The following is a 15,270-nucleotide window of genomic DNA, read 5'->3' on the forward strand; positions in this document are numbered from 1 at the left end:
TATCTAGTCGGGGGTTGAAACAGCAGTTAAAATCGCCCGCAATTACCGAGTATGACGCAATCCAATCAGAAAAAAGGGAGAATACTTTGGTGTAGAAGTCAGGAGGACATATTGGTGGAACATAAACATTTAAGTAAGAAACAGTGTCGCCACGTAGAGACCCTGAGATCATTATGCAACGTCCAAGTTTATCACTCTTGGCCTTCACCTGGCCTGGACCTCTGTCGGTCTAGGTCATAAGAGGCAAGGATTTATGGATCAGAATAGCCACCCTTCTGCTCCTCGATGTAAAGGAGTAAAATATCTGGCCGACCCACTCTTTAATTTCTGGTATTCCTCGTTACTCAGGTGGGTCTTTTGGATGAAAGCAATTTGTACCCTTTCCTTCTTTAAGAGGTTAAGAACTTTAACAGGGCTATGAATCCCATGCACATTCCATCAGCAGAGCTTAACTGTGGAGCTATCAACCATAATCAAGCACATTTTGAATAGCGGAATGCCTGCCTGAAATATCAAGAAATAAAAAAAAACCCATAGAAACACACGTGTGGGAGATAAAAAAAACATGTAAAAATAATAAAACCCACCCCAGTACTTCCCCAAACAAAGCACCAAAATCCTTAACTTCTGTGCATCCAAACTGTAGACTAGAACAGTACTCCAAATGTATATGTGCATTAGCAAAACTACAACCAAAGTAGAAATTTCACACATAAAATTAAACTGTAATAATAACAGATTAAAGAGAAAATATCCCGATGGGGCACCTTAGTGGCACCTCAAACAGTTTGGGATAATGGGTGTCAAGCAACTTAAATTGTAGAGTCAGGCTTAATGAGAAAAGAAAAACTGCTGCCATAGACCGGACTATCATATGATATATTAAATATTTGTGGAGCCAGTTTGTCAAACAGCTCAATTCACATAGCCTGTGACACACCCTGAAGCAGGAGGCTGAGGCACGAAGGATTCAGTTCCAAGAAATACACTTTAATTTCTGAATAAGTAAAGCCTTAAAACTTCTTAGTAGTATAGAGTAGATACGTGATAAATGCAATGAACATAGTAAATAACATAAAATATGTAGAAAATAGTACAAATTATTATATCAGGTTGAGGGTAATATATTTAAGTTTATTGAATTTAAATAAATGTAGTTAAGAAGAGGTAACCTAAGCGACAATGATTCAATCTTTTTCCAAGATGAGGACATTTCTGTATCATAATAAAACATTGTTCTTAAGTGTGTTGCCCAGGAATACCATTAAAAATATGGGCATTTTAGTGCTCCACTGTCGAATGGTAGATATAAAAGGGACAGCCGGAGTCTAGGACACATATTGTTCCATAAAAACTGGCTGGTTAAAATGAATTTTACTTTGGCTAAACAAATCTATTGGGGGTGGAATAGGGATATTTTGAAACAAATACAGAAATTTAGGTAGGATATTAATTTTCAGTACATTTATTCTGCCGAAAATGGATATTTGGAGACTCAACTATCTTTCCAATGATTTTTAGACATTAGCCAGTGTTGGCTTATGATTACAGTTGACAACTTTCACCTATCTTTGTATTGAAATTTATCTATCTATTCCAGTGGTCCCCAATCCTGGTCCTCGAGGGCCGGTGTCCTGAAACCTTTATTTGTTACTCTGCTTCAACACACCTGAGTCAAATAATGAAGTCATTAGGAGGACTCTGGAGAACTAGACAGCACACTGGGGAAGTAAGTCAGGTGTGTTGGATCAGGGACACATGTAAAACCTGCAGGGACACCGGCCCTCGAGGACAAGGATTGGGGACCACTGATCTATTCAATTCAGTTCAATTCAATTTTATTTACATAGCGCCAATTCATGAAACATGTCATCTCGAGGCACTTTACTAAGACAAAATCAATCATATTATACAGATTGGTCAAAAATTTCATATATGAGGGAACCAGTTGATTGCTTCAAAGTCCTGACAAGCAGCATTCACTCCTGGAGAAGCGTAGAGCTACAAGGAGAGTCGTCTGCATTGTCCATGGCTTTGCAGCAATCCCTCATACTGAGCAAGCATGAAGCGACAGTGGAAAGAAAAACCACCCACTAGCGGGAAGGAAAAACCTCCAGCAAAACCGGGCTCAGTATGAACGGTCATCTGCCTCGACCAACTGGGGGTTACAGAAGACAGAGAAGAGACACAACAAGACAGACAAAAAAGCACAGAAGCACACATTGATCCAGTAATCTGTTCTACATTAGATGGTAATTGCCGGTGATCTGTCTTCCTTGGATAATATGTCTGTCTGTCTGTTATACATACATCTATTATACATACATTTATTATACATACATACATACATACATACATAAACGAGAACATTTCTTAAATAAGTGACCTAGAGGCATTTTTAGGACTATATAACTTTTCATATTTCTTAAGTCATTTATTTTAGTAGAATCAGAGTTCATTTAATGCACCAGGCCAGGATTTTACCAAATGTTTCTCCTTGATCAAAGACTGATTGTTTCAAAAGGTTGACTAAAGCTCGTGATGCAGAAATTTCATTGTACTGTGATCTTAGTCAGCAGGATTTGATGTAGTGTGGAACAGGGATTCCCAAAATACTCATTCTCTATCTATTTTATTTTAGTTTTCTAGTGTTCTCAGTTTAGTTTTGTCTCTCTTTGAACATGAGCTTGTATAACTAATTACTTGCCCTCTTATGAATGCTTTAAATGCTTCCCATCTAATGGAAGCGGATGTCTCAGATGTGTTAAATAAGAAATAATCATCAATTTGGCTTTCAAGATATAACAAAAAGCCTGGATCCTTTAACCAGTGTTGTTGGAATTTCCATTTGGGTGGCTCTTGTACCAGACCTGAATCTATCAATTAAATTATTTGGACCGTGATCTGACGTAACAATACTGTCATAAGAACAATCTTTTATCTTATATAATAGGCTTTACTAAAACATAATTGATTCGGGAATATGAGTTGTGTATGCTAGAATAACAATCAATGCCAAAGAACACTACACACAGAAAGAGGAGTGATCAAGATTTTAACCTAACTTTGCCCACACCACCCGCACCACCTCTGTTTTGCTGGAAATCCAAATGGAAATGACTCCCCCTTAAGCTAAGAAATTGTCCTTTTGTTTAGCAAAAATATCCATTGAACCTTTTCAGTAAAATCCCCCTCAAAAATAGACATTTTATTGAGATGTTCCTTGAAAAATAAGGTAAAGTGTAATTTTACAATTTTCTGAGATCCCCCACAAAGAATTTTTTTTTTTAATTTTCATTAAAATCTTAGATACAATTTTCTTTTTTCCAGACGCTGTTGGAGTTTGTAGGCCTTTGGAAGACAGAGGAGGAGCCATTGCCACTTGTACACGTGTACCTGGTCGCCCTACTCAGTTTTGCCAAGGCTTCTTCATGTCTCTCTCTGCAGTGTGAAAGTGTTCCACTTGTAATTGAGAGACTTTCACTGTAAGTAAAATCTAAAAATGTTTCCAAATATATAATCCAACACTTGTAGAGATCTTTCTTATTAAATCCATTTTGTGAAGTCTTACCAGATGAACTGCATCAATATTATATTTGTGAATTTGTACATCTTTTTTGCCAGGAGCTTTTTGGAGCTCTTGCTCGCTCAGAAGAATCTGCCAGATGATTTATGGCAGTATTTCAAGTCGTCTGTTCAGGTAAAACTTTGAAAACAGTAATTTCTGAAAAAATTATTTGGAAAAAGGCAAAAATAAGTTTTCCCACATTATCATAAAATGCTATAACCTAGGCATCAGTTCTAGTTCATAGGGGTTTTCTGTATTTTTTTGTTGCCTTTTTATTGTTTTCTTTGCTGTATTTTTACAACTAATTTACTCTGTTGCAGTGTCCATGATGTTATATCTTTGCTCTATATGTTACCTATTATTTGGATGGTTATTTATTCCATCATGTGAAATGTGATATCATTTAATAAATAAATGACTGATTTTGGTCCAATTAGTGGGCACTGGACTGGGTGCCATTAGGTTTGCAAATTGGAATGTTAGGAGGCTTGGTGTACCTATTAAGAGAGCTGGAGATTTTTCACTTCAATATTATTTACATAGCACCAATTAACAACACATCCTTTCAAGGCACTTTACAAAGTCAGATTCAGTTTTTTCACACCTTAACCAGCTACAATCAGAAATATTTTGTCTTCAGGAAACCCACATGTGTGTATGTGACCATACCAGATTCTGGATACCTTGGGATAGGGTTAGGACAGGTGTTTTTCATTGAAGTTTTAATAGCTGTTTAAGAGGCACAGTAATATTGATAAACAAAAGACTACAGTTCTCATCTGAACAACCCAAGTGGGCGTTTTATTATTGTCAATGGTAAATTGCTCCAAATCCCAGTCATTTTGACCTGTGTCTTCGTTCCCAACTTGTACTGTCCTAGTTTTATTACAGCCTTATTCTCACCAATTTCTTGTCTGAATACACATGACTTAATTCTTGGGTCGAGACCTCAATTTAGTAATTTATCCTACCCTTGATAAATAAAAAAAAAACAAAAACATGACTTTATCAAAGATGGCAAGAGCCCTGACTGCACTTATGGACCACATAGGTGGTGTGGATGTGTGGCATCTCAACCACCCAACAACGAAAGCGTTGGAGGTATTCTTCCCACTGTCACTTCATGCTTTTGCTCGGTATGAGGGATTGCTGCAAAGCCATGGACAATGCAGACGACTCTCCCTGTGGCTCTACACTTCTTCCGGAGGAGTGAATGCTGCTTGTCCAAACTTTGATGCAATCAGCTGGGTTCCCTTAGATAGGAAAATTTTTGACCAATCTGAATAATCTGACCCAATCTGTATAATCTGATTGAATTTGACTTTGAAAATAGGGCTGGACCATAATTCAATAACAATATATATTGATCGATAGACGTGTGGCGCGATAGGAAAAAAAAGGGTCGATAAAAGTTGTATCGAGACAGTTTTCCTTCCTTCCTTTCAGCCTATCATATTAGTTGATGCTACAATCACTACTTCCTCTCGACCAATCGTAATCGCGGACCCAGGCACGCCATCACAAAGCGCCGCCCTCTCAAACCACAAAACACAGCACGTGAATATGTCGCAGCAAGGAGCGGCGGAGGAAATGGTCCCAAAATGGGGTTTTACTAGTTCGCCAGTCTGACAGAAATAAACCACAGTGATTTGTAAAACTTCCAAGGAACCGGTAAAAACAAAGTCTGGTAATGCAACCGACTTGTTTCATCACGTAAGCCGCTCAGCTGCTCACACCCGCAACAGCGCGAGCTGTGCAGCCCCGCCGCCGCTCCGCGTCTTCGGAGGAATCTTATGGAACTTCTTCCAAAACAAAGCAGGTACAGCAAGCTAAACTGGGCTCCCTTCTCTCGGATAAATATGACCAAGCGGCATAAGGACATCACGCATGCAGTAACATGCTTCATAGTGATGGATATGCTGCTGTTGTCTGCAGTTGAAAAACCTGGCTTCAAACAATTACTTGCCACTCTTGATCCGCGATATAAAGTTCCAGGACGCAAGTTTTTCTCTAACAGCTCTCCCTGAATTGTGCGACAAGTGCAGGGAATCAGTGCAAAATGAGCTGCAATCTGTGTCTTCCCACGCCACAACCTCGGACCTCAGCCCTGCGTCAGCCTCTCTATTATGAAACCTGAGAAGTAACTAGTGTACTATTTCCATCTAAATAGGCTATTTTATTTATTTATTTGGTATATTTATTTTGGTCATTTTACTGGTCACTTTAATTTATATTTTTTGTCAGTATTTAATAACATAACTCAGGTCCCTTAAGTTATTTTTCTTTAAAACAATTCTGTTATGGTTATGTTAAGACTTCACCGCCTCCCCTCTGCGGTGACACACCATAGGTGGACCCAGCTCTTTTTACCCGTCAGGCGACCCCCACTAAATTATTACCCTGAATGTAGGACGGATAGAACAGACAAGTATACTTTAGTTATAAATTAACTACTTAAAGACAGAGAAACAGTTACAGACACATCAGCGCTGATGGGCTCTTGATCGGCAAGAAGCCCCATATGCTCATCACACAAACATTATATAGGGATCTAGGTACACACCCATGCAAGGGCTGTACGCTTCCTAACTGTCATCAGTTGAGAAAACTGTGTCACCTCCGGGGTGGTATAGGATAGATATGTGCCAATCTTTTTGGGTCGGTGCTATCTAAGTGTGCCATGCAGTTGTGGGATAAACAGTTCGTTCCACTTGACCTCGTTGATATCCTAACAGTTAAAAAGGTTGGTCAAATAAAGATTTAATTGGAATTATCCGGGGTCAGGTCGTGGGGCTAGCAGGTACCCTCTCCCCAGCCATTTGGGCCCGCACCTCCATGGGAATCCCAAGGCGTTCCCAGGCAAGCTGAGAGACATAGTCCCTCCAGCGTGTCCTGGGTCTTCCCCTGGTCCTCCTCCCAGTGGGACATGCCCGAAACACCTCTCCGGGGAGGCATCCAGGAGGCATCCTTACCAGATGCCCGAGAGGAGGCACTCCTTTTCTCGTTCAAGACCATGGTCTCAGATTTGGAGGCACTGATTTTCATCCTGTCCTCAGGCTCTGCTTCCGCAATGGAAGGTGTGTTGGTGGGATTAAGGAGGTCTTCGAAGTATTCCGCCCACTGACGCACGGCGTCCCTAGTCGAGGTCAGCAGCAAACCACCCCTACTATAAACAGTGTCGGTACTGCACTGCTTCCCCCTCCAGAGACGCCGGATAGTGGACCAGAATCGCTTCGAAGCCGTACGGAATTCTTTCTCCTTGGCCTCTCAGAACTCTTCCCACGCCCAAGTTTTTGCCTCGGCGACCAGCCAAGCCGCCTGCCACTTCGACTGCCGTACACATCAGCTGCTTCCGGAGTCCCACAGGCCAATAAAGCCCGGTAGGACTCCTTCTTCAGCTTGATGACTTCCCTTACTGCCGGTGTCCACCAGCATGTTCGAGGGTTGCCGCCACGACATGCACCTACAACCTTGCGGCCACAGACTAGCCGCCTCAACAATAGAGGCGCCGAACATGGTCCATTCAGACTCAATGTCCCCCGCCTGCCTCAGGACGTGTTCAAAGCTCTCCCGGAGGTGGAAGTTAAAGCTCCGTCTCACGGGGGACCAGACGTCCCCCGTGAGCCAGAGGTTCCCAGCAACGTTCCCAGCAAACCCTCACAATATGTTTGGGCCTGCCAGGTCTGACCGGCTTCCTCCCCCACCATCGGAGCCAACTCACCACCAGGTAGTGGTCGGTGGAGAGCTCCGCCCCTCTCTTCACCCGAGTGTCCAAGACATGCGGCCGCAGGTCAGATGAAACGACAACAAAGTCGATCATTGAACTATGGCCTATGGGGTCCTGGTGCCAAGAGCACAGGTGGACACCCTTTTGTTTGAACATGGTGTTCGTGATGGACAATCCATGACGAGCACAGAAGTCCAACAACAGAACACCACTCGAGTTCAGATCAGGTGGGCCGTTCCTCCCAACCACGCACCTCCAGATCCCACTGTCATTGCCCACGTGAGCATTGAAGTCCCCCAGCAAAACGAGGGAGTCCCCAGGAGGGGCACTCTCCAGTACCCCCTCCAAGAACTCTAAAAAGGGTGGGTAATCTGAACTGATGGCGCATAAGCACAAACAGTCAGAACCTGTCCCCCTACACGAATGCGGAGGGAGGCCGCATTCGTTCACCAGGGTGAACCCCAACGTGCAGGTACCGAGATGAGGGGCAACAAGTATGCCCACCCCAGGTCGTCGCCTCTCACCAGGGGCAACTCCAGAGTGGAAGAATGTCCAACCCCTCTCCAGGAGACTGGTTTCAGAGCCAGAGCCATGCGTCGAGGTGAGCCCGACTATCTTTAGTCAGAACCTCTCAACCTCGCGCACTAGCTCAGGCTCCTTCCCCACCAGAGAGGTGACATTCCACATCCCAAGAGCCAGCTTCTGCAGCCAAGGATAAATAGCTTGTACTTGTATAGCGCTTTAACTAGTCTTGACGACCTCCAAAGTGCTTTACACTACAGTTCGGTCATTCACCCATTCACACACACATTCACACCCTGACATGGTGAGATATGCAAGTCATGCACCGGCCCTCTGACCACCGCCAGCAGGCAATGCGGGTGAAGTGTCTTGCCCAAGGACACGACAGAGACAGTCAGTGTGGGGGATCTAACCGGCAATCCACCAATTGCAAGACGAACTCCCTAACCTCTGTGCCACGTCGCTCAATGGGTAAAACTTTATGGTAACAATCCCATAAAGTCATTACTGCTGAAGGAATGGATGGATCAACAGAGTTGTGACTCTGAGTAAGTTTGGCAACTGTGCTGACAGAAATCTAAGATTAATTTTATTCTCCTCAATTAATGATGAAAAATATGCTGCTCTAACTCTGCGAAGGGTCTTTTTATACAACAGTAGACTGTCTTTCCAGATCAGATAGGATTCCTCTTGGTGTGTAGAGCGCCATTTTCTCTCCAATTTCCCAACATTGTGCTTCAAGGAACGCAGCTCTGAATTAAACCAGGGAGCCAGCTTCCTGTGAATAATCACCTTCTTTTTCAAGGGAGCTACATTGTCTAATGCAGAACGCAATGAGGAAGTTACAGCGTTAACAAAGACATCTATTTGTGAACGGGAAGAAACAACATTTCTCCTATGCAATGGCATTTCTGCAATACTGAAGATATTAAAAGGGGGACAGACTCTTTAAAGTTTGATACAGCATCATCCGATAAAGATCTACTATAATGGAACCCTCTTTTGGGGATGGAGAACTCAGATTAAACTCAAATGTTATTAAAACATGATCAGATAGGACAGGGTTGTGTGAAATACTGTTAATTCTTCATAATCAATGCCATATATCAGCACAAGGTCTAAAGTATGAAGCCAGGAGTACGTCAGTTTATGCACAATTCAATTGGTTTTGGTGAGCAAAACCAATTGAATCTAGGATAGTTTTAAAGGCTACACTAAGGATATCACATTCTGTGTCAACATGAATGTTAAAATCCCCCATTATAATAACCTTGTCAGTGTTTAACACCAAATCAAATAAGAAGTCCGACAACTGATCCAAGAGCCTGGTGGACTATACAGACCAACAAACAGAAGAAGTTTTATTGCTTTGCAGTTTGGATGAGGGAAACTGAGGGTTAAATGTTCAAAAGAGCTGTAGTTATTAATTGGCCTGGGACTAATTAATAAATCAGACTGAAACATGGTCGCTACTCCTCCTCCTCTTCCCGTAGATCTGGGAATGTGGAAATTTGAATAATTGTAGGGAGTTGACTCATTTATACTAACGTAGTCCTCTTGTAGCCAGGTTTCTGTGAGACAAAATAAATAAATCTGATTATCAGAAATCAATTCATTAACTAATAAAGTCTTTGGAGGGAGAGACCTTATATTTAATAGACCTTTATATTTAATTATATTTAATTGTTTCAAGGTGAGCCATATTGATTTTTATTAGATTTTTATGATTTGTTCCTTTTAGATCAGTTTTTGATGTATTCAGTTTTGGCCGTGGGAAAGACACCATCTCAATAGGGTAATGGGTGGGTAACAGTGCAGAAGCTGCAGAGAGGTGTTTTAAACTACGGCTCTGCTTCCTGGTCTGGACCCTAGGTTGTCAGCATTTAGGAAAACTAATAAATCCGGCCAGATTCCTAGGAAGAAGAGCTGCATCATCCAAAGTGGAATGGATGCCGTCTCTCCGGATCAGACCAGGTTTTCCCCAGAAATTTTCCCAGTTATCGATGTAGCGCTTGTCGTTTTCAGGACACCACCTAGGCAACCAGCGGTTGAATGATGGCATGCGGCTAAACATGTCATTACTGGTCAGATGAGGCAGGGGACCACAGAAAATCCGACATTGTTTAAGCAAACTTACACACCGAAGCAACACCAACTTTAGTGACCTCCGATCGGCGTAACCAGGTGTCATTATCGCCAGCGTGAATAACAATCTTACTGTATTTACGCTTATCCTTAGCCAGCAGTTTCAGGCAAGATTCTATGTCGCCCGTTCTGGCCCCTGGCAGGCATCTAACTATGGTCCCTGGTGTCTCTAGTGCCACATTTCTTACTATAGAGCTCCCAATAATTAGGGTCGGCTTCTCAGAGGGTGTGTCACTGAGTGGGAAAAATTTGTTAGAGACACAGATAGGTTGGTGTTGGGGCTTGAATCCAGAGCTATGCTTCCTACGAACCGCCACCCAGCCGTCATGGGTACACTGCTGCTCGGGTGCTGCTGCTGGAGGACCGCTACGTAAAGTTACTCTATGTGGCTCCGCGCTAGCAAAGGGGCGGCTATCAGCTGGTTTTTCAACAGCACGGAGCCGGGTCTCCAATTCTGACACCCTCGCCTCCAGAGCTACAAAAACACTACATTTATTACATGTACCATTATCACTAAAGGAGGCAGAGGAATAACTAAACATCTGACACACACAGCAGGAGATAGGGGGGGGACTTAGGCAGAGACTTGAGAAACGGATCGAAGAGTTGGGTAAGAAGGCATTGTGAGGCTAAAGCTAGGCTAGGCTAAAGCTAGGCTAGCGCTGAGAAAAGCAAACCGTGTGAAACACGAGGAGTTCCCAAACGTGATGTGCAGCAACAGAGAATGTTTTAAAAGTGCTTATGTGTTAGAAACAGATGTTACAGCAAAGAGAATAAAGATAAAAGTGACATAGTCTGGAGCAAGAGACCGCAATTCACATTGTGACAACAGGAAGTGACACAATACGCCTTACAGCAAACAGGAAGTGACGTTGAAGTGATCCGTCCGTAATCAGATTTGGTTGAAATATTTTCTATTTTTAAGCCATATTGCCCAGCTCTAACCTGTAGTTACTTTTTTTCCATTATTGTCAGCATTGTATATGTAATCTACAGTTTAGTATAAATATCAATAGGTCAGATATATCAGCAGCACTATAGAGTCCAATTTACAATTTAAAAAAGATGTATGATGAAAAAAGACTAAATGCCGTCTGGTTCTGGCATTAGTTTGAAAAGATTTTACTCTTCATTACAATGCCTAAATGTGAAAGCTGTGGACATCAGATTGACTGTTACATATTTCCATGTTGAAATAATTTTTTCTTTCTCTTTAGTTTGCACACAGCGAACTTCAGGAGAATGGAATAACCCAGCTATCGCTACTCTGTGTCCTAAGCCAGCATGAAGGCATTTGGAACCACAAAGTTCTGCAAAGTATTCTGTCCAACGAGACCCCTACAACAAAACATGGTAAATTGGCTTCAAAATATGAAGAACACATAATTTGCCAGGATAATGTCCTTTTTATTTTGGTTCATAGCAAACATTTATTTATTGTATTTTTTGTGCATTTAATTATGTGCTAATTTATTGAGCATTTATTTATTTCTGTATTTTTAAATCTGTCACAGCATACATAGAATTGTCCAATCCATTTTTATTTATATAGCACTTGAAAACACAACCAGAAACCGAAGTGATGTACAGCCAAATACAAAATATAAAATAAGAAAATACAAAAACAATTAACATAAAAACAACAGATGATCAACATAAAACTATCAACTGCCCGAGAGAAAAGATGTTTTTTAAAGCGATTTCAAAACAGCCATGGATGAAGCTTGTTTTATGTACAGCGGCAAGACATTCCAGAGTGTTGGACCAGTCCCAGAAAAAGCCTGGTCCCCTCTTGACTTGCATTTGGTTTGCGGTACTGACAATAGCAAAAGGTCAGCTGATCCAAGAGAACCACATGGCATGTTGGGTTATAAAAGCTCAGAGATGTAGAGTGGGACAAGGGCATGTAAAGACTTAAAAACAAATAAAGAAATCTCAAAATAATAGCTAGTAAAGGACCTCAAAATTCTTGAAATGCGCTCAAACTTGTGTCAGTTGAAAGATGTGCAGCAGCATTTTGCACCATTTGGATTACAATGTTACAGTAATCCAGCCATGTTGACACAGAGTCTTGGATTACTGTCTCTAAATTGTTTTTCGTTAGCATGGGCTTTATTTTGGCCAGTTCCAAAGCCAAAAGAAACTGGATTTAATTACGCTATTGATCTGTCAAATAAAAAAAAAACATTTGTTCATTTTAAAACCAAGATTTTTGGCTGTTGGCCAAGACACCCCAAGTCCAAACTCAGCCCTTTGATGTGGCACCGAATATCATTAAAACAGTTAAAAGGGGTCCAGTAAAGTGCCAGCTTCATAGATTTGGTAGTTATCTGCATAAAATGATTGGCGACACTATGGCTCAATCTGAATACCCTTAATAATGGCTTCTAGCTCTTAGCTCTTGTTCCTTGAGGTTTCTTGGGGTCAATAGTAAGAACTTTATTGTGGGAAGGAAAAGAGCTTCGGACTGCTGTGCCGATTTCAAAAAGCCTTTAACGCCGACGTCATCACGTGATGGAAACGCACATGGATGATGCAAGTCAAATCCAGGCCTACATCCTTCTGAAAATGAACTACAAATTGCGCAATCTCTTCTCTCCGGACATTTTCGTTGATTTCCGTGAGGGGTCTGTGCTGATACCTCATGTCACGCAAAGGATTGTGGGATAACGTAAAGGGTACTCTGCACCAGTAAGGGATATGGCGGGTTTTCCAAGCAAAACAAGCTGCGGGAGGGAGCATACAGGCTACTTTTCCTACCTCCTTCCTTACTGACTTGTTCTATTCCAACAGCCCTTATCCTGGCGACACTTCCACTTTGGCTAAAGAGTCTTTGCTCTAAAACGGCATTTGGATTGAACCCATGTTTTCTAAATATGGATGCAAATGAAGTAAAAAGAAGAGGGCATACAACTGAACTAAATTTAAGTGCTCAAAGGCAACCCATTCCCAGAATCATTGGCTAAAAAGATAGAATTAAAAACCTTTGAAAGTGCTGACTCTTTGCTGTGTAAGGATTTAAAACCATATTGAAAGATCTCAAGAATATTATTAAAATAAATTCCATTAACTGGGCATATACAATCTTCTCCATGTTTGACATAAAAGGCAATTTTAAATTTTTTCAAAAAATACCATGAACTGCAGGATCCAAGCCAAGCTTATTTAGTAGAGGCTGAACTACTGCATCTTTAAAAATGGATGGAACCACTCCTGAAGACAGCTATTTATAGTGGCCAGAACAGAAAACTTTACTGTTGACATCAGCTGTTGGCATAAAAAGTATAGCTGAAATACAGTCATTGGGAAAACCAGAAGGCTTTAAATGGGAAACAGTCTCTTCCAAAAAGGACAGGCTCACAAGTTTGATTCTGTAAAATAAATCGGGACATGAAACGGGCTCATTGGTTACAAACAGAAGGTGTGATCGGAGCCCTCATCAAGCTGATTTATTTCCACAAAGAAATGCTGGAAACTGTCACGATTTGTCTTTGGATGAACCCGGACACAGCACGCACACACAGAGCTGGTTTTAAAAGAGTTTATTGCAAGCAGTGAATGATGATGACATAATGAACCAGAGTCTGTAACCAAACGGAGAGGAAGGATGCAGGAGCTACAGAGCGGAGTAGTAGGCCATAAAGATTTAGGCAACAGAGTCCGCAGCTCGCCAAAGAGTTAGCCAGAGCACAGCAGCAGGCCATTCAACAAGACAGAGAATCCACAGCTCGGCAGAGAGCTAACCAGAGCACAGCAGCTGGCTCTTCAGCACGGCTGAGAGTAAGTTCTTGAAGGCCAGAATAACAGCAGGATTAGCAGCAGGACAGGGTGGATACTTGAAGACCAGAACCAAAGCAGGATAACAGCTAATCCAGGTGAATACTTGCAGAATGAGATACCACGGTCCAGAAACTCGGCCTGAGATGCAGAGGGGAGACAGGTGGATCCAGAAGCCAGCAGAGATACAACTCAAAACACTAAGGTTGAAAACAAATGGTCAGAATGTGCAAACCAGGCAGACAGGTGAGGAGTAGGTGTTGAATGATGACGGACCGGCACTAGAGTGAAACAAAGGGAGGCTTAAATAAGGAAGCTGGCAGGTGAAATGAGTCTGAGTGATTGATTGACTAACTACCAACAGGTGTGACTGACTGCAAGGGGAGTGAAGTGAAGGCTGAGTGAGAAGGGGAGGAGGAAACTAAAACTAACAATAAATAAAGTAAAATCATAACTAGAACCCAAACAAAGAGGAAAAACGGACAACTAATAGTAAACAAAAGCCGAGTCAAAACTAAACCATGACAGAAACTTTTTAGAAGTTATGTCTGAGACAAAAGGAACTTCAAACTTAACTGGCATGTGATTTGAAAACACAGCATCACAGATACTCAGATTAAAAACCGGAAGACCATGTGGAAGATTAAGTGTTTACCCATGTTGGTGTGTAGCATCATTAACAAACTGCATAAAATTGTCAATGAGCTCCAGGAAGTCCTTAACCATTGGCTTGCCTGGACAACACACGTGGACATTAAAGTCCCCTACAATAAGGATATGGTCATAATTAAGCATAATGTCTGGCAGGAATGCAGAAAACTCTTTCAAAAAGACCTTATTATATCTCGGGGGATTTTAAAAAAATAATTTAAAAAAAGGAAAGTATATGGTAAAAAAAAAATTACAAGCAATAGGGATGATTGCACCCTGGAGAGGATTGAGAATCTCCCCCACATTTTTGAATGGGTTTTGTTTCACAAAGAGTTGAAGCACTGACTTGAGCTGTAGTCCAAGAACCACCACACACACATGAATTTCAGCTGTCTGATTCCTTGTGTCAAGCCACTCTTGAAACAGAGAAGAAGCATCTCGCCTGGGCAAAAGACCAAAAGGACTGGACTTCTGCTAAATTGTCCAAATTTATGCTCTGTCTGGCTACAACTATATTTGGAAAACCAGTCAAACGCTCCCCTGTTTGTATAAATAGTCAGTGTAAATCGTCAGACCGGACAATCGGCTCCCATTTTATTGACTTATGAGCAAGAAGATGTCCAGCGATAACACCCTCCGCCTCTGCCCGTCTAGTCAAACCAACTACATCATAATTTTCGACTGACACCCCATCTGCAAGGGCTGCCTTGGTCCCCGACATGCAGACCTTGCCTTATCACCTCAGCCTTCCTGCTGCTTCTGTGAACTCCTCCCACCGGAGGAGAAGCATAGGAGAGCAGCCTTTTTGATGGCTGCTGTGGAGGTGTTCCCCCTTGCGGATCATTATTCGCTGGACGAAGCCATAACCACCATCAATGGC

The 15,270-nt window shown here is 42.0% G+C and overlaps 1 protein-coding gene across 1 annotated transcript in view; it reads left to right on the forward strand.

Moving 5' to 3' along the window:
• znf292b (zinc finger protein 292b) overlaps positions 1-15,270 on the forward strand; it is a 71,971-nt gene that overhangs the window by 25,046 nt on the left and 31,655 nt on the right. The window contains exons 2-4 of the mRNA XM_012858123.3: positions 3,331-3,485; positions 3,625-3,700; positions 11,180-11,315. Of these exons, the coding sequence (XP_012713577.2) occupies positions 3,331-3,485; positions 3,625-3,700; positions 11,180-11,315 (367 nt within the window). The remainder of the gene's footprint in view (positions 1-3,330; positions 3,486-3,624; positions 3,701-11,179; positions 11,316-15,270) is intronic.

Source organism: Fundulus heteroclitus, chromosome 16 (genome assembly GCF_011125445.2).
Source record: "Fundulus heteroclitus isolate FHET01 chromosome 16, MU-UCD_Fhet_4.1, whole genome shotgun sequence".
In the NCBI taxonomy this organism is placed as follows: domain Eukaryota; kingdom Metazoa; phylum Chordata; class Actinopteri; order Cyprinodontiformes; family Fundulidae; genus Fundulus; species Fundulus heteroclitus.